This window comes from Ascaphus truei, chromosome 20 (genome assembly GCF_040206685.1).
Source record: "Ascaphus truei isolate aAscTru1 chromosome 20, aAscTru1.hap1, whole genome shotgun sequence".
Classification (NCBI taxonomy): domain Eukaryota; kingdom Metazoa; phylum Chordata; class Amphibia; order Anura; family Ascaphidae; genus Ascaphus; species Ascaphus truei.
In genome coordinates, this window is record NC_134502.1 from 17,905,964 (window position 1) to 17,924,954 (window position 18,991).

Consider the following 18,991-nt stretch of genomic DNA (forward strand, 5'->3'; position numbering starts at 1 on the left):
GTCAGGATAAGAAGCTCCTCCAGCTGCTCAGCAGATGCTATCAGACAGCGACACAAAGATCCACATCCTCCGCATGCAAATCCGCAGAGCGGCCCAGGACATCAGCTCCTCCGGGGCAGCACCAGGTGAGAGGGGGCGGGGCCAGGTCAATAAGAACAAGACCCCAGCTCCTCATGGGCAGGGCCAGGTGAGAGGGGGCGGGCCAGGTCAATAAGAACAAGACCCCAGCTCCTCATGGGCAGGGGCCAGGTGAGAGGGGGCGGGCCAGGTCAATAAGAACAAGACCCCAGCTCCTCGTGGCCAGGGCCAGGTGAGAGTACGGGGCCAGGTCAATAAGAACATGGCCCCAGCTCCTCGTGGCCAGGGCCAGGTGAGAGTACGGGGCCAGGTCAATAAGAACATGACCCCAGCTCCTCGTGGGCAGGGCCAGGTGAGAGGGGGCGGGGCCAGAACAATAGGACCAAGACACCAGCTCCTCATGGGCAGGGCCAGGTGAGAGGGGGCAGGGCCAGGTCAATAAGAACAAGTCCCCAGCTTCTTATGAACAGGGCCAGATGAGAGGGGGCGGGGCCAGGTCAATAAGAACAAGACCCCAGCTCCTCGTGGGCAGGGCCAGGTGAGAGTGGGCAGGGCCAGGTCAATAAGAATAAGACCCCAATTGAGTTATGTTGGGGCTTAGCAAAAAGCATGCAAGAGTGGCCGTGATGGGCAGTGACGGATTTCCCGTTAGGCCTGATAGGTCCAGGCCTAGGTCGGCAAAAAGTTTGCAAAAATTGCCGCCCCCATACACAGAGGCTGCGCTCTCGGGCCTCTCAAGCCCAGTGGGAAGTTCCTTACTTGCTGTCACCTCCGCCTCCTTTCTGCAGCATCCAATGACGCTGCGGCGACACGCAGCGTCTCGTTGTCAAACGACGTCGCATTACCACGGCAACGAGGCGCCGCGTGACTTCGTGTCGTGACGTACACAGCGTCATTTGACGCCGCGATTTCAAAGAAGACGGGAGGGCGGCAGCAAAGAGGAGGCGGCAGCAGGTGACTGCCCACACGGGTAGCGGATCTGGAACTCCGCCGCTGGTGTTGGGGTCTTCCCGTATCACACGTCCCTCTGTGTCCCCCCGTGTCACACGACTCTCTGTGTCCTCTTGCGTTGCTCTCTGTCTCGTGTCGTGTGTCCCTCTGTGTCCCCTGTGTCACATGACTCTCTGTGTCCCCATGTGTCCCTCTGTATCCCTGTGTCACACCCTCCCTGCTATGTCACTTGTCCCCCGTGTACCCCAGGCGCGTCGGAGCAGTCGCACACTGAGCTTCGCATCGAGGAGCTGAGGCATCACCATCGTGTGGAACGCGCCGTGTCTGAGGGGGCCGAGAACGCTCTGAGACTTCTGGGGGCCGCGAGAGTGCAGGACAAGAGTGCGGTGACCGAGGTGTCTTTCTCACTCTGCCGCTCTCAGGCTGTCTTTCCCCAGGGTTTTTTTTACTGTCTCTTCTTTGATGCCTCCCTGTATCTTACACATGTGACTCCCCTTTCATGCTGTCTCTCAGGCTGCCTGCCCCTGTATTCTCTCTCTCTATCTCTTGCTGTCTCAGGTTGTCCTTCTCTTTCTGTCTCAGGCTGTCTCTCTGTCACTGTCTCACACAGTGTTTCTTTCTGTGTCAGGCTGTCTTTCCTTTTATCTCAGTCTCTCTTTTTTTTTTGTCTCAGGTATTCTCTCTCTCTGTCTCTCTGTTTCAGGCTGTCTTGCCTTGTATCGTAACACCTTTCTTGTCTCGAGCTGTCTATCTCTGCCTCTCTCTCCATCAGGCTGTCTCTCTGTCTCAGGCTGTCTCTCTCTGTTTCAGGCTGTCTTGCCTTGTGACATAGCCTGTCTCCTTTTTGTCTCAGGCTGTCTATCTCTGTCTCTCGTTCCCTCAGACTGTCTATCTATCTCTGTCTCTCGTTTCCTCAGGCTGTCTCTCTATCTATCTCTGTCTCTCGTTCCCTCAGACTGTCTCTCTATCTATCTCTGTCTCTCGTTTCCTCAGGCTGTCTCTCTCTCTCTCTCTCTCTCTCTCTCTCTCTCTCTCTCTCTCTCTCTCTCTCTCTCTCTCTCTCTCTCTCTCTCTCTCTCTCTCTCTCTCTCTCCCCCTCTCTCTCTCTCTCTCTCTCTCTCTCTCTCTCTCTCTCTCTCTCTCTCTCTCTCTCTCTCTCTCTCTCTCTCTCTCTCTCCCTCCCTCCCTCCCTCCCTCCCTCTCTCTCACCCTCTCTCCTTCTCTCTCTCTCCACCCTCTCTCCCTCCCTCCCTCTCTCCCTCCCTCTCTCCCTCCCTCTCTCTCACCCTCTCTCTTCTCCCTCTCTCCCTCCCTCTCTCCCTCCCTCCCTCCCTCTCTCCCTCTCTCCCTCCCTCTCTCCCTCCCTCTCTCCCTCTCTCTCTCCCTCCTCTCTCCCTCCCTCTCTCCCTCCCTCTCTCCCTCCTCTCTCCCTCTCTGGGCCAGATCCACACCCTGTGTTAAACCTGGGCCAACATCCCGACTTTACCTGGGACAGTAACGGACGTTATTTCCCTGAGGTTACCGCGCGTCCTCAACGCTAATTATATGCAAACACAACGAGCGTTGTGCGTCTCGTTAGCGTAGGCTTAATGGCACATTATTCTAGCGCAACATGGCGTTATCCTCTAATAACGACCCTGTAAGAGACCGGTGCAGAGGTACACTCGGGGGGACCGATTTGGAGGAAATGAAACATGGCTTTATTCCGCCTGTCGCTTTAACCAGCAGTTTAAGGCAATAAACACCTGTCCCTTTGTAAGGACTGACTTACTTCCCCAGTCCCGATCTGTAGGGTTGGGAAGAAAAGCCCCTTACCAACCGAGCCCCCCAAAGTCTAAAGAGGGGCCTCAAAGCAGGTGGCCCTTCAGGTCAGTCTCTGGGTCTGGAGTAGTGTCCGTTGAGGGGCCAGCCTCCGGCAGGTTCCTGAGTTGGCTGCATCGTGAAAGAGAGGTCTGGTCTCCTGGCGTCTTGCTGTCAGCACACAGCCCTCCGGTGTGCACAAGACTCTCTCCTCTGTCAGCACAGGTCTCTGAGTCTGTCCTCCTCTGATTAGCCAGGTGGAGCTGGTTAATTGACTAGCTGCAATTAACCAGCTCTCTGCTGGATTTCTCAGACCACTAGACACAGCTTTATTTAAACAGAGATAATTCCCTTTTACCTTGATGTTATGTATGTCTTAAAGACGGAGTGGCTCAGTGAGTAAAGACACTGAGTTTGGAGCAGGGGAACCTAGTTCAATTCCCGACGGCTCCTTGTGACCTTGGGCAAGTCACTTTATCTCCCTGTGCCTCAGGCACCAAAAACATAGATTGTAAGCTCCACGGGGCAGGGACCTGTGCCTGCAAAATGTCTCTGTAAAACGCTACGTAAAACTAGCAGCGCTATACAAGAACATGCTGTTATTATTATTATTTGCCTTACTCCCATCCTGACCCTCCAAAAAAAGGCGGTTTCGGTGGTGGCAGTGGTCCTCCTCCCTCTCCACCACAACCACCACCACCAAAGCCCTTCTTCCAGAGGTCAAGGAGACAGGTGGGCATTATCTGGGGGAAGGACGTTGTTTGGGGGGGTTTATGTAACATTGAGTGGTTGTGTAACGTTGTGTTGTGTGATTGCGTAATGCAGGGGAGCGAAAACTTTTGCTGCTGCGCCCCCCCCCCCTGTCTTCTTTGCCCCGGCGTTCGCGCCCCCCTCCCCTACCTTGTATCCGCGTCAAATGATGCAGCGGGATGTCACAAGACCTGTGGCGTCATTTGACGCGTGTGACGTCACGTCACATGGCTCGTGGCGTCATTAGATGCCGCATTACCATGGTGACGTGTCACACAGCCGGCTGAATCCCGGTAAGTTGAGGTTGCAGGGGCCTCAAGCGATCCTCCCGCATTTAATTTAAATGCAACCGCCCGCGCCCCCCCCCCAGAAAAATCCCCCCCCCCCCCGGGGATCAGATGCATTGTAAGGATTCCCAACCCTCTCTAATAGCGCGTCTGAGATCAGATGCATTGTAAGGAACGCCAAACCTCTCTAATAGCGCGTCTGAGATCAGATGCATTGTAAGGAACCCCAACCCTCTCTAATAGCGGGTCTGAGACCAGATGCATTGTAAGGAACCCCAACCCTCTCTAATAGCACGTCTGAGATCAGATGCATTGTAAGGAACGCCAAACCTCTCTAATAGCGCGTCTGAGATCAGATACATTGTAAGGAACCCCAAACCCCTCTAATTGTGCGTCTGAGATCAGATGCATTGTAAGGAACGCCAAACCTCTCTAATAGCGCGTATGAGATGAGATGCAGTGTAAGGAACCCCAACCCTCTCTAATAGCGCGTCTGAGATCAGATGCAGTGTAAGGAACCCCAACCCTCTCTAATTGCGCGTCTGAGATCAGATGCATTGTAAGGAACCCCAACCCTCTCTAATAGCGCGTCTGAGACCAGATGCATTGTAAGGAATCCCAACCCTCTCTAATAGCGTGTCTGAGACCAGATGCATTGTAAGGAACCCCAACCCTCTCTAATAGCGGGTCTGAGACCAGATGCATTGTAAGGAACCCCAACCCTCTCTAATAGCACGTCTGAGATCAGATGCATTGTAAGGAACGCCAAACCTCTCTAATAGCGCGTCTGAGATCAGATACATTGTAAGGAACCCCAAACCCCTCTAATTGTGCGTCTGAGATCAGATGCATTGTAAGGAACGCCAAACCTCTCTAATAGCGCGTATGAGATGAGATGCAGTGTAAGGAACCCCAACCCTCTCTAATAGCGCGTCTGAGATCAGATGCAGTGTAAGGAACCCCAACCCTCTCTAATTGCGCGTCTGAGATCAGATGCATTGTAAGGAACCCCAACCCTCTCTAATTGTGCGTCTGAGATCAGATGCATTGTAAGGAACCCCAAACCTCTCTAATAGCGTGTCTGAGACCAGATGCATTGTAAGGAACGCCAACCCTCTCTAATAGCGCGTATGAGATGAGATGCATTGTAAGGAACCCCGACCCTCTCTAATAGCACATCTGAGATCAGATTCATTGTAAGGAACCCCAACTTTCTCTAACAGCGTGTCTGAGATCAGATGCATTGTAAGGAACCCCAACCGTCTCTAATAGTGCGTCTGAGATCAGATGCATTGTAAGGAACTCCAACCCTCTCTAATAGCGCGTCTGAGATCAGATGCATTGTAAGGAACCCCAACCCTCTCTAATAGCGGGTCTGAGACCAGATGCATTGTAAGGAACCCCAACCCTCTCTAATAGCGCGTCTGAGATCAGATGCATTGTAAGGAACCCCAATACTCTCTAATAGCGTGTCTGAGATCAGATGCATTGTAAGGAACCCCAACCCTCTTTAATAGCACGTATGAGATCAGATGCATTAAGGAACCCCAACCCTCTCTAATAGCGCATCTGAGATCAGATGTATTGTAAGGAACCCCAACTTTCTCTAATAGCGCGTCTGAGATCAGATGCATTGTAAGAAACCCCAACACTCTCTAATAGCGCGTCTGAGATCAGGTGCATTGTAAGGAACCCCAACCCTCTCTAATAGCCCGTCTGAGATCAGATGCATTGTAAGGAACCCCAACCCTCTCTAATAGCGCATCTGAGATCAGATGTATTGTAAGGAACCCCAACTTTCTCTAATAGCGTGCCTGAGATCAGATGCATTGTAAGGAACGCCAACCCTCTCTAATAGCGTGCCTGAGATCAGATGCATTGTAAGGAACCTCAACCCTCTCTAATAGTGGGTCTGAGATCAGATGCATTGTAAATTCTTCTGTATTTGGTACAATTTTTAATGACCTGAAAATTGCAGGCTTAATAATTAAAGGCTGTTCACATCACTACTGTATGTGTCGCCAAAATGTATCGCTTTGCTTTGCAGTGATAAATCTTGTCATCGTTCCACACACCTAATTCAATAAGAATTAAATGAGCATTTGCAGAGTGCGATAAACCTCTCATTGTATTCGTCAGACTGTGATAACTATCTCCAGATAATAAACATATCTAGAAGAATGAGTTAGCCGTGTTAGCACTGGCCTTGTGACTGCTGAGAGCCATGCTCCCTAAGCACAGAGAGCCATTCTCCCTAAGCACAAAGGTCGTGTGCGAGTCATTCTCCCTAAGCACAGAGGTTGGGTGAGCCATTCTCCCTAAGCACAGAGATCGTGTGAGAGCCATTCTCACTAAGCACAGAGATCGTGTGAGAGCCATTATCCCTAAGCACAGAGGTCATGCGAAAGCCATTCTCCATAAGTACAGAGGTTGTGCGTAGCGCTAATCACCTGTGTGGATATGCATTGCGGGTATCGATACGATAAATTTTCGGTAACGTAGCGATAAAATATTTAACGCACTTCTGATTATCTACCCCTTGGGGTTTTTCAATGAAACTTGATAGTGACGACCGGGGCACTACCGCATGGAAACCCATTGAAATTTCGTGAATAGCTCCCTTCGTCTGTCTCCAGCTGTCTCTCTCTCTCGGGCCTAGATCCACAAAAGGGTGCTGTAACAGGGGCAAGCCGGGTACCAATATCTAGAACTGCTTAGTGTCAGCCAGCAAGTAGTTAATCCCTGCCTGAAGGAAGCAGGAGGATTAATGAGCCCATTTGGGTAGTATAGGCTTAAAAGGAGGGGGCTACGTCCAGTCCAAGAGGCTGCTATTCCTGGACTGCCGAGAGTCACTGGGTCTGATATATGTTCCCATGTTATGTTTGTATATGTGGACTTTCTTACTTGCTGGAGCTGAGCAAGAGCTGCATTTTGCGTTGCTGAACTTTGGCTGAATAAAAGCCTAGGTTTAATTTCTCCAAACGCACGTCTCCTGTCGTTACCTCCGTGTGCATCGCCTACAGGTGCTAAGCTTTAGCATGTCTCGGCTCCTATTCATGGGAATGGGAGTAAAGGCGTGCTAAATCTAAGCACTCTTTATTGGCTCTGGGCCTTTATCTCTCTTGTCTCAGGCTGTAATCTCTCTGTCTCTCAGGTACATGCCCGTCTGGCGGAGTCTCGGCAGAGGCTGGATCTGCTGACGCTCTCCCTTCAGAGGCGTCTCGAGGATTTGCCTCACGATCACCCCAAGAGATGTCTCTTGCGAGAGGAGCTGTCTCAGTGTGTCTCTCCAACGCGGCTCGGTGCTCCCTGCCCCCCGGCTCCCTACAGCACTCTCTCCAAACCCGCCCCCCTCACAGGTAACCTCTAACCCCTCACAAAAGACCTATGACGTCTGACCCCTCACAGGTAAACTCCAGCCTCAGGCACCTCACAGGTAAACTATGACCACTGGTTCTACACACTTAACCTCTGACCTCTCACAGTTAACCATTGAGCACTAAGAGGAAGTCCCTGACCTCAATAATGAGCTTTGACCGACTCAAAGGTGTCTTTTGAACCTCACAACTGCCTCCTGTGCCCCCACTCATCTATTGAACCTTCTCAAGTGCCCTTTGACCCCTCCAGCTTACCTTGTACCCCTTATTTTAATCCTATCAACTTTACACACCGAGCGACCTTTGACCTGCCCCCTTTACATAGAAATTATCCCTCACACTTAACCTTTCCCTCTTGACCTCTCATGGAACCTCTGATCCACTCCCTTACAACTGGACATGACCCCCCACTCTTAACCTTTGACCCTTTAATAACCCCTGATGTAACCTCAAACCAGCCTCCCTTTACTTAGAAATGACCCCTCATGCTTAGCCTTTGGCCCCGACTGCAGCCCCTCCAGCTGACCCCTTGTGTAACCTCTGACCTCTTCTATCCCTCAGGCGTCCTAGAGATTCACCTCCTGGGCTGCAACGACCTCCTGGACTCAGTCCCTGGACGCACACGTAGCTCCCCTGTTTGGTTGCCGAGCAACAGCCCCGGGGAGGGGCGGAGCCTGAAAGCACGCAGTGGGCGGAGCCTGTACGCACGCACAACCAGCGTGAGCCGCAGTGATGACCTTTCCAGTTACGTGCTACATGGGTCATACGTTATACACAGAGATATCTATCTATCTATATGTATATATGCTTTGCTGTGGAGGGTTTTTGTCACTTTCTTTACCCACCATAGCTTAACTAAGTATGGTAAAACCCATCCCTTGCTTCATTTTTGCATAGCCAGTATAACCAACCCCACACTGAAGAGACCCATTAAGGTCAAACAGCTGTCTGTGGGTGTGTTTGCTGGCTATGCATCTTAACCCTGGCTGTGTTTAAAGCTGTGACCATGCAGCAAGCTTAAGCCTATAGGGAACCATGTTTATGGTTTTGAAGCAAAAGGTGGCACTGTGTGCTCATTTGCATGTTCTTTCCCAGAATCCCTTGCTGCAGTGGAAGTGCTGTGTGCTGGGTGATAATGGTGAAAGGCCGGGTTGCAGACCTGTCCAAGACATGCAAATGAGCATACAGTAATATTTCCATTTGCTATATGCTTTACTGTGGAGGGTTTTTGTCACTTTTTTTTACCCACCATAGCTTAACTAAGTATATATATATATATTGTAGCATATGTTACCAGCAACAAAGATGACAAGGAAGAGACAGCACTCATTAAATAATCAAATAAAAGTAGTATATATGATATAGCACACAGAACACAGGTCCCGAAACGCGTTAGTTTACTTTGTACTCTTATGACCACCTAATAAATTGTTTTAGCCTTGAACTATGGTTGCAGCCCCCATTGCTTTGTGTAGCTGTGCTCCGCCACCGGACCCCACGGGATCACCATTTCTTCCTATATATATATATATATATATGTGTGATTTCTGCCCCCAGATGAGGTGAATGTGGTCTTGCGGTTGGATAATACGGCGGTGGGACAGACAGCCTGGAAACCAGAGGGACCAGAAACATGGGATCAAGTATTCAAACTGGACCTGGAGAGGGTGAGAGTGAGATTTGGGAGAGGGAAGGAAGGGCAGAGAGATTGGAGGAGGGAAGGAAGTTGAGACAGATGGGGGAGGGAAAAAGAAAGAAGGGGAGAGAAATGGGGGGGAGGGAAAAAGAGAGTAGGGAGAAGGGGGAGAGATGGGGGAGGGAAAAAGAGAGATGTGAGAGAGGAGGGAGAAGAAGGGGGAGAAATGGGGGAGGGAAAAAGAGATGGGGAGGGAAAAAAAGGGGGAGGGAGATAAGGGGAGAGAGAGATGGGGAGGGAGATAAAGGGAGAGAGAGATGGGGGGGAAGAGAGATGGGGGAGAGGAGGGAGAAGAAAGGGTAGAGAAATGGGAGAAAGAGAAGGAGGGAGAAGAAGGGGGAGATAAATGGGGGAGGGAGAAAGAGAGAGATGGTGGAGGGAGGGGGAGAGAGATGGAAGGGGGTGAGAGAGATGGGGAGGGAGGGATAGATGGTAATAAGAGAGATGGAAGAGAGAAGGAGGGGGAGGAAGAAGGAGAAAAACAGATGGGGATTTTTTTCTGTAGAGTGAAAGGGTAAGTGAGGGAGATTGGAGAGAGAGGAAGGAGAAAGAGAGAGGGTGAGGAGAAAGAGAGAGAGTGTGGAGAAAGAGAGAGGGTGAGGAGAAAGAGAGAGGGTGAGGAGAAAGAGAGAGGCTGAGGAGAAAGAGGGAGAGGGGGGAGGAGCAGAAAGAGAGGGATGAGAAAAAGGGAAGGAAGGAGGGGAGAAAGAGTGAATTGGGAGAGAGAGAGGGGGAGAGGAAGGGTAAGAGGGAGGGTGAGAGGAAGGGGGAGAAAGAGGGAAGGAAGGAGGGGAGAAAGAGGGAAGGAAGGAGGGGAGAAAGAGGGAGAGAATGGGAGAAAGAGGGAAGGAAGGAGGGGAGAGAGAGAATGGGAGAAAAAGGGAAGGAAGGAGGGGAGAAAGAGAGGGAGAATGGGAGAAAAAGGGAAGGAGGGGAGAGGGAGATTGGGAGAAAAAGGGAAGGAAGGAGGGGAGAAAGAGAGGGAGAATGGGAGAAAGAGGGAAGGAAGGAGGAGAGAAAGAGAATGGGAGAAAAGGGGAAGGAAGGAGGGGAGAGGGAAATGGGAGAAAAGGGGAAGGAAGGAGGGGAGAAAGAGAGGGAGAATGGGAGAAAGAGGGAAGGAAGGAGGGGAGAGGGAGAATGGGAGAAAGAGGGGAGAGGGAGAATGGGAGAAAAGGGGAAGGAAGGAGGGGAGAAAGAGAAGGAGAATGGGAGAAAAGGGGAAGGAAGGAGGGGAGGAGAGAGGTGGGAAAGAGAGAGAGAGGGGGGGGAAGTAGATAGAGGGTGAGAGGGAGTGAGAGGAAGGGAGAGAAAGAGAGATGGGGGGATATATTTTTTGCTACAAGGAAGAAACAGGAAGAGATGGGGGAGAGACATGGAAGGGAGAAAAAGGGGGTATGGAGGGAAAGGGGGAGAGAGAGAGGCAGAGAGAAGTGGTGGAAAAAAGGGGGGAGAGATATGTCTGCAAGTCTCTGTATAGCAGAAATGTGTGTGTGTGTGTGTGTGTGTTTCTTTGTATACAGGCTTGTGAGCTGCAAGTCGCTATATACAGGGAATATTTATTTATAATATTTATTTATTTATAAAATGTGTTACCAGGAAGTGATACATTGAGAGTTTCCTCTCGTTTTCAAGTATGTCCTGGGCACAGAGTTAAGACAATAAATACATGGTTACAAATACATAGTTACATTAAGTGAGCAGGGTATACATTATACAGTATATAAGACATTGCATGCACGGTATGAGATAATATATATATTATGGGCGTATGTAACAGTTACAGACCAGGTTACAATGTGAGACAGCTTTAGTTTTGTAAGAACTTAGACTGGTGGTGGATGTGAGAGTCTCCGGTAGACTGTTCCAGTTTTGGGGTGCACGGTAGGAGAAGGAGGAACGTCCGGATACTTTGCTGAACCTTGGGACCATGAACAGTCTTTTGGAGTCAGATCTCAGAGGATAAGTCCTGCATGTGGTAGGGGTGAGGAGCTTGTTCAGATAGACGGGTAGCTTGCCCAGAAAGTATTTGAAGGCAAGACAGGAGAGATGAACTCAAGTGATGACCAATCTAGTTCTGAGCATTTCGCAGCGATGTGTGTTGTAGTTGCATTGTAGAACAAAGCGGCATATTGAATTGTACAGGGTATCAATTTTGCTAAGGTGGGTTTGGGGTGCCGAGCCATATACTATGTCCCCATAGTCGATAATTGGCATTAGCATCTGCTGTGCGATGCGCTTTCTGACCAGTAGACATAGGGAGGATTTGTTCATGTAAAGTACCCCTAGTTTGGCATAGGTTTTGGATGTCAGGGTATCAATGTGCATCCCGAATGTTAAATGGGAGTCAAACCATATGCCCAGGTATTTAAAACTAGTAACAGGAGTTAGGGTGGTGTTAGCGTTGGTTCTGATCTGGAGCTCAGTCACTGGAAGCTTTAAAAATGTAGCCTTGGTTCCAAATACCATTGTTACAGTCTTGTCAGTGTTTAAAAACAGTTTGTTTTGGGAAATCCAATTTTCAAGTCTCAAAAAGGCAGACTGAAGTGTTCAAGGTCGGAGAGGCTAGGGCTGTGTTCATATAAGATTGTGTCATCTGCATACTGTACATGTGTTTTGAGGCTCCCTGACAAGCGGTAGGAAGATCATTGATGAACACTGAGAAGAGTAGGGGTCCCAGAACAGAGCCTTGCAGGACGCCACAGGTGTTATCCAAGGGATTAGAGTTAGAGCCTGAGATAGACACATGTTGGGATCTACCTGATAGGTATATATATATATATATATATGTATATGTCTTTGTATACAGGCGCGGGAGCTGCAAGTCTCTGTATACAGGGAAAAAATATATATATAATATGTGTGTGTGTGTGTGTGTCTTTGTATGCAGGCTCGGGAGCTGCAAGTCTCTGTATACAGGAGAGATTACCGCTCACTCTGTGGTATTAAATATGTGAAGCTGGAAGATTTTCTAGATCATCACCGGCATCGAACGTATCTAGAACTGGAACCCCAGGGAACCCTGCTGTGTGAGGTACCGTATATATATATATATATTATTTGTATACTAGTATAGTATATGCCCCAACACGGCACTCACACAATATGGAGTAGATGTCTTCTAGGGTTCATACTGTCCATGCATTGGAAAATACACAAGGAACAGGACAAGCAACCCCAAATTCAAAAAGATGATGTTTAATACCAAAACACACGTGTGTGTGTGTGTGTGTGTACATATATATATATATACACACACACACACATATATATATATATATATATATATATACACATACACACATATATATATATATATGCAAATGTAAATACAACTGTATGCTCATCTGCATGTCTTAGGCAGGTCTGCAACCCCGCCTTTCCACCTTATCACATAGCACTTCCTCTGCAGCAAGGGATTCTGGGAAATGACATGCAAATGAGCACACAGTGCCACTTTTTGCTTCAAAAACCATTTTTAACATGGTTCCCTATAGGCTTAAGCTTGCTGCATGGTCACAGCTTGAGCACAGCCAGGGTTAATATATATATATATACACACACACATACACATACACACATACACACACACACACACACATACACACACACACACTGTGTATACACATTATAGATACACTGTCTGTTTCAGGTGGCGTTCTATAATCCGGTGATTGAGAGATTTACCAAACTGCGCAGACAGAAGAAGATCTTCTCAAAGGAGCAGGGTAACACTGTGTGTGTGTGTGTGTGTGTGTGTGTCTGTGTGTCTGTGGACTGAGTTGTATTATGTTGTGTAGGTGTGTCATGTTGTGTAGTTGTATAGTTGCTTTGCAGTAGTTATATTGTAGCTATGAAGTGTTAGTCGTTGTATAGTAGTTGTGTTACATTGTGTAATTGTCATGTTGTGTATCAGACAGGGCTTTCCTGTGTTGTTGTGTTATATTCTGTCTACATTGTGTTGTTCTACAGACAGGGCCTATATGTGCTGTGTTACATTATGCTATAGTTGTGTCGTGCTACACTGTGTAGTTGGTTTGTTACATTGTATTGTAGTGCCAAAGACAGAGCCTTCCTGTGTTGTGTTATATTGTGTAGTAGTTGTTTTATTGTGTCACAGGGAGGGCCTTCCTGTGTTGTGTTACATTGTGTAGTACTTATGTTGTTGTTGTTGTTCACAGACAGGGCCTTCTTGTGTTGTGTTACATTGTGTAATAGTTGTGCTGTTGTGGCACAGGTATGGCCTTTGTGTCTTGTGTTACATTGTGTAGTAGTTGTGTTTATTGTTGTGTTACAGGTATGGCCTTCCTGTGTACTGTTATATTGTGTAATAATTGTGTTGTGTCACAAGCAAAGCCTTCCTGTGTTGACATTGTGTAATAGTTGTTTTGTTGTCACAGATAGGGCTTTCTTGTGTTGTGTTACATTGCATAGTTGTTCTGTTGTTGTGTTGCAGGTAGGGCCTTTCAGTTTTGTGTTACATTGTGTAGTAGCTGTATTGTTGCTGTGTCATAGATAGGGCTTTCTTGTGTTGTGTTACATTGTGTAGTAGCTGTATTGTTGCTGTGTCACAGATAGGGCTTTCTTGTGTTGTGTTACATTGTGTAGTACTTATGTTGTTGTTGTGTCACAGGCAAGGCATTTCTTCGTGCCCGTCAGATGAACATTGACCCCTCCACCTGGCTCCGCCTCCTGCGCAGAGCGATTCCCGCCAGCAGCGGGGCCTATAGCCCTGCGGACAGCGGAGCGTAAGTCATGTGACCCTTTGCAGCCACACTCCTCTCCCCGCTTATTGGCTGTCTCAGTGTGTCCCTTCCCTTGGATTGGCTGTCTTCCTGTGTCCCTTCCCTCTGATTGGCTGTCTCTCCCTGTGTCCCTTCCCTCTGATTGGCTGTCTCCCTGTGTCCATTCCCTCTGATTGACTGTCTGCCTATGTCCATTTCCTCTGATTGGCTGTCTCTCTGTGTCTATTCCCTCTGATTGGCTGTCTCCCTATGTCCATCCCCTCTGATTGGCTGTCTCCATGTGTCCATTCCCTCTGATTGGCTGTCTCCCTGTGTCCATTCCCTCTGATTAGCTGTTTCCCTGTGCCATTCCCTCTGATTGGCTGTCTTTCTGTATCCATTCCCTCTGATTGGCTGTCTCTCTGTATCCATTCCCTCCGATTGGTTGTCTCTCTGTACCCATTCCCTCCGATTGGCTGTCTCTCTGTGTCCCTTCCCTCTGATTGGCTGTCTCTCTGTGTCCCCTCCCTCTGATTGTCTGTCTCCCTGTGAAACATACAATTTAAAGGCAGATAAGAACCACATGGCCCACCTAGCCTGCCCACCTTTCTTATCTGCTGTATAACCTCAGACCCTGTGTGATTCTTGCATGTCTTTGCTATTTTGCATACTTTATGTCTACCCCAAGCATTGTTCAATTCCTTCACTGTATTGGCCTCTTTCACCTCCGCTGGGGGGCTGTTCCATGAAGCCACCACCCTTTTAGCCTCCCACGCTCGCTCCAGCATGAGCGAGTGACCTCTTGTTCTAGAACAGGGGAGGCCAACTCCAGTCCTCAATGGCCACCAACAGGTCAAGTTTAAAGGATATCCATGCTCCAGCACAGGTGGTGCAGTCAATGACTGAGCCACTGATGGAACCAAGTGTCCCAGAATTACTCCAAGGAATGACTAATGCTGCCAAAATTGTGCACATATAAGTTCTACAGATATCCAAGAGAAATCCAAATGGATCAATAATCCTATAACAGCACTCCCGTTCAGTGTCTCACTGATAGATGGTATGTTGAATGTGAAACCCTTATATTGATAAATGCCGTGTATACATGACTCTGCCACGGGATGGGGTAATACTATGGTAGGGAGAAAAATGCAAACGGTGAAGCCGGGTCTCCAGCCAGGAGACTATAACCGGCCCCTAGCTTCCTCCGCCACTGCCCTCACAAACCCCGTGTCACTCACGGCAAAATAGGGGATAAATTACTCACACGCTTGACAAGCCGAGTCCAATTCAAATGTTGAAAGGAGTTCCTCCGATCCGGGAGTGCAGTGACGCGTGCTCCAGCCAATGTAGATAAAGTAAACGAAAAAGGGGGAATCCCTTTTTTTGACAAAGTCCCAAGCGAGACGAAACGCGTCAAGAGTTCTTATGTAGCAGTATATTTTGTGTGTATGCGCTCATTAAACTTCAACCTTTAAGTTTTACGCGTGTGGACTAGCGATTCATATCCTGACGGCAGCTGTGCACCGCCGGATTCCCCCTTTTTCGTCCACTGATGGAACCACCTGTGCTGAAGCAGGGATATCCTTAAAACCTGACCCTTGAGAACTGGAGGTGACCACGTCTGATCTAGAACATCTTTCTCTGAGATATACTTCCCTCAGGCACTTTGTTGAAACCCTTTGATTTTTTGGCACCGTTACATCACATCCCCCATCTCTTCCCTCCTCCAAGCTGAGCATATTAAGGTCTCACCATTTTAGTAGCCCTTCTCTAATTTATTTATGTCTTTCCGGAGATACCGTCTCCAGAACTGAACACCGTAGCCTAGGTGAGGGCTCACCAACCATCTATAAAGCGGCATCCCCTACCTCGCCCTACACCACCTAACATCCTGCTGGTTACGCCCACCACTTTGTTTCGTGGCTCGTCCGCCGGACGTAGCACGGATTTACGGTTTTCGGTGCGGCGACCGCGCCGGTGGCGGCCCGGGAGGATAAACTCTGCGGAGGGTCCCATTGAAAGGAATGGATCCCCATGCAGTGCCGTCGCAAACTCCCCCAGCGCCGCCAAGATCCGGAGATCCGATCGCGGCACCGAAAACAGTAACCGTTGCTACATCTGCACTTTTAAGTCATCTGAAATATCGACTCCCCGGGCCCTTCCCTCGATAGTAGTTGACATTATAGTGTCATGAATCCTTTCTTCTGCCCTTGGAGTTTTGTGATCCAAGTGCATTATTTTGCACGTTTTGGCATTACATTGTAGTTGGGATAAAGATACATTTGGCGCCTTATTTGACACTCTTAATATTGGAAAGTCCAATATCATTTTAAGATAAAAATGTAAAATATACAACCATTTGGTGATACACGGTAAATGTCCTTGTAGTTTCCAACGATGATTGTTGTGGTTATATATCAAGTGCGTGTAATGAAAGACACAATACACACACACAGCATAATACTGTATGTTAAGTGTGACACGTAACAGACAAAACCAAACAAAAATAGAGAAAAATAGAATAAATTAAACTGAACTAAGGAGAAGCCTCAGAGACAAAACAAGTGATGAATACAGATTTAAAAAAAAAAACACATTTATTAAAATATATATATAAAAGAAATACAATAATACAATAAATTTGTCCAAAAAAGGTTGGACCTCTTTTTAGAAAGGAAAGGTATACAGGGATATACCAAATAAGTATACATGGGAAGGATGTTGACCCAGGGATTAATCCGGTTCTTGGAGTCAGGAAGGAATTTATTTTTCCCCTTATGAGATATCATTGGATGATATGTCACTGGGGTTTTTTTGTTTGCCTTCCTCTGGATCAATAAGTAAGTATAGATATAGGATATCTGTTGTCTAAATTTAGCATATTTTGGACTTGATGGACGTACGTCTTTTTTCATCCTCATCTACTATGTAACTATGTAACTATGTAACTATGTAAATAGAAATGAAGTCCATACAGAAATCCAGTAATACTCTGCTGCATAGGTGAACACCCTACTTGCCAGACGGAAAGTGTTAGCAGGGGGTGGATGATGTCAGAGAGTATCTCACTCGTGGCACGCCGCTATCAGTTGATTGCTGTCGCCGGACTGCCCCCCCCCCCGGTCCGTTGCGTGCACCGCCGATGGTCACCGGCGTTTGACGCCTCTCACGCCGGGCTGCGCCGAGTCTGTGCGTAAGTCGGAGTCCTCCGCTACTCATTCTCACTCCCTGCTGATTCGCAACTCTCGCGGGGTGTCGGAAAGGGTGCTGGACTGCCCCGCCGGTTCCGGTGTAAGCCGGGTCACTACCTTCGGTCTATGGTCTCTGCCGGGATAAGGTATTGAGACGCGGGCTGCTGCAGAAGTATTAGGATTAACCCTACGTGTTTCGAGAGACAGTCTTTTTGTCACACACCTCTCTCTCCCCCCTTACCTCTTTCTCTCCCCCCCTCACTTCTCTTCCCCCCCTCACTTCTCTCTCCCTGTTATACCTGTCTCATCTCTCCCCCCTTAACTCTTTCTCTCCCCCCTCAACTCTTTCTCTCCCCCCTCACTTCTCTTTCCCCCCCTCACACCTCTGTTCCCCTCACCTCTCTCTCCCCCTTACCTCTTTCTCTCCCCCCCCTCACTTCTCTCTCCCCGTTACACCTCTGTCTCCCCTCTCCTCTCTCTCCCCCATACATCTTTCTTCCTTCCTTCCAGCCAAAAAAAACTCCTTCCCCCCCTAGCCAACCTCCGGGGTCGCATAAACAGAGCCTTCTTGGGCTGTTTTTGGCAGGCCTGTAAATCTAAATTATTGACTCAGTCTTTTCTCCAGTACCTTGTATTAAAGTAGCATTTCTGGTCTTCTTCACACAAAGGCAAACTTATTCTGTCCTACCCTATCCTTTCTATAAAAAAAAAAGTATACAACATGAATAGACCCTGCTCCATTTCCTCAGCAGCGTAAAATTGCATAATATGTACATGGATGTAACATAATAGGAGCCTTGTCTATTGCTTTCGAGGCACATAACGAAGTCTATTAAACCATTTCCCCACGTGCGCCCTTACCGTATTCATCTTCATAGAAAAAGATAAAAGTAACATACCGCCATAATACAGCGTTAAACAGCAACACGTACAAATTGTACAACTAACATCCTCAAGCGCATACAGAGCGCCCACCCCTAGGCTCATTCCGCCCACATGATCTCAACGCGTTTCGCAATGTTACATTGTTTACTGGATTTCACACTAAGACCCAAATGGCTGAAACAGCTGTCTGTGGGTAAGTCTTACTGGCTATGCACTTCTTTACCCCAGGCTGTGCTGAAAAGTCGTACAATACGACAGGCATAAGGTCATAGGGGGTCCATGTTAAAATGGACAAGAAGCAAAAAGTGTGCTCGTTTGCATGTCATTACCCAGAATCCCTAGCTGCAATGGAAGCACATTTTGCCAAAAGATAATGGGGAAAGGCTGACCTGACTGACACGTGAATGTGCTCACAACGGGGGTTTTTATTTGCTGTCCAGCAAGTGAGTAAATATATAGCTCAACCCCCTTATAACGCTGTGCTTGGGGTCCAAAGAATCACATCGCGTTATAAGCGGATCACGTTAGAAATAATGTATAATTGTATGCACTGTACAATAAAGTACTTAAGATACTAATAATCGTGTTGTAAAGTATTCATGAATACCTAAATTGGGAGCCACACTCGCATCGCGCTATAAGCGGATCCGCGTTGTAACGGATCGCGTTATAACGGGGTTGAGCTGTATCTATTTCTGAACCCTTTAGTGGTGCAAGGATTGAGGAATGTATATATACGCAGTCAGAGCTTACACTGCCGTGGACATTGCACACATTAACAAGACACTGCGAATCCCCCCCCCCCCCCCCCCGCCGTCCTTAACAGATGCTAGCAAATCTTCCAATAGCTACACATTCTCAGATTTTTTCCTAGCCAAGAGAAAAACGTGAACTTTCTAACAAACGTACGTGAATTATTTCGTAAATTAAATACACTTTTTTTTTTTTAACACGGGACCAAAATACTTGTCTAATCGCTTTTCTCTCATCCTTTCAACTGCCCTGATAAAAAAAATCTCCAGTCCAGAGCGATTTATTACCTCTGACTGGCTCTGGTTTTCATCTTCGGAAGGGGCCCCTGCTCTTTGTTCTGCGAGTTTGGTTCTCCTCTGTCCTCTTAAGGCGCTTGTTCATGTCTGGTGCGGGCCTGTGCACTGTAACTGATGGTTTTCTGTGGTTAACAGGAGATTAAGAGCTTTATAACGTGTAGTGCAACATCCAAGGCCTGTTTAATCCCGCGTAGTTGTGG

General features: G+C 48.1%; 1 protein-coding gene across 1 annotated transcript in view; it reads left to right on the forward strand.

The window, feature by feature from the left end:
- Positions 1 to 18,991, forward strand: part of LOC142470710 (serine/threonine-protein kinase N1-like) — a 64,357-nt gene that overhangs the window by 19,894 nt on the left and 25,472 nt on the right. The window contains 8 exon segments of the mRNA XM_075577363.1: positions 24 to 125; positions 1,279 to 1,424; positions 7,021 to 7,225; positions 7,805 to 7,987; positions 8,801 to 8,910; positions 11,830 to 11,973; positions 12,592 to 12,667; positions 13,573 to 13,687. Of these exon segments, the coding sequence (XP_075433478.1) occupies positions 24 to 125; positions 1,279 to 1,424; positions 7,021 to 7,225; positions 7,805 to 7,987; positions 8,801 to 8,910; positions 11,830 to 11,973; positions 12,592 to 12,667; positions 13,573 to 13,687 (1,081 nt within the window).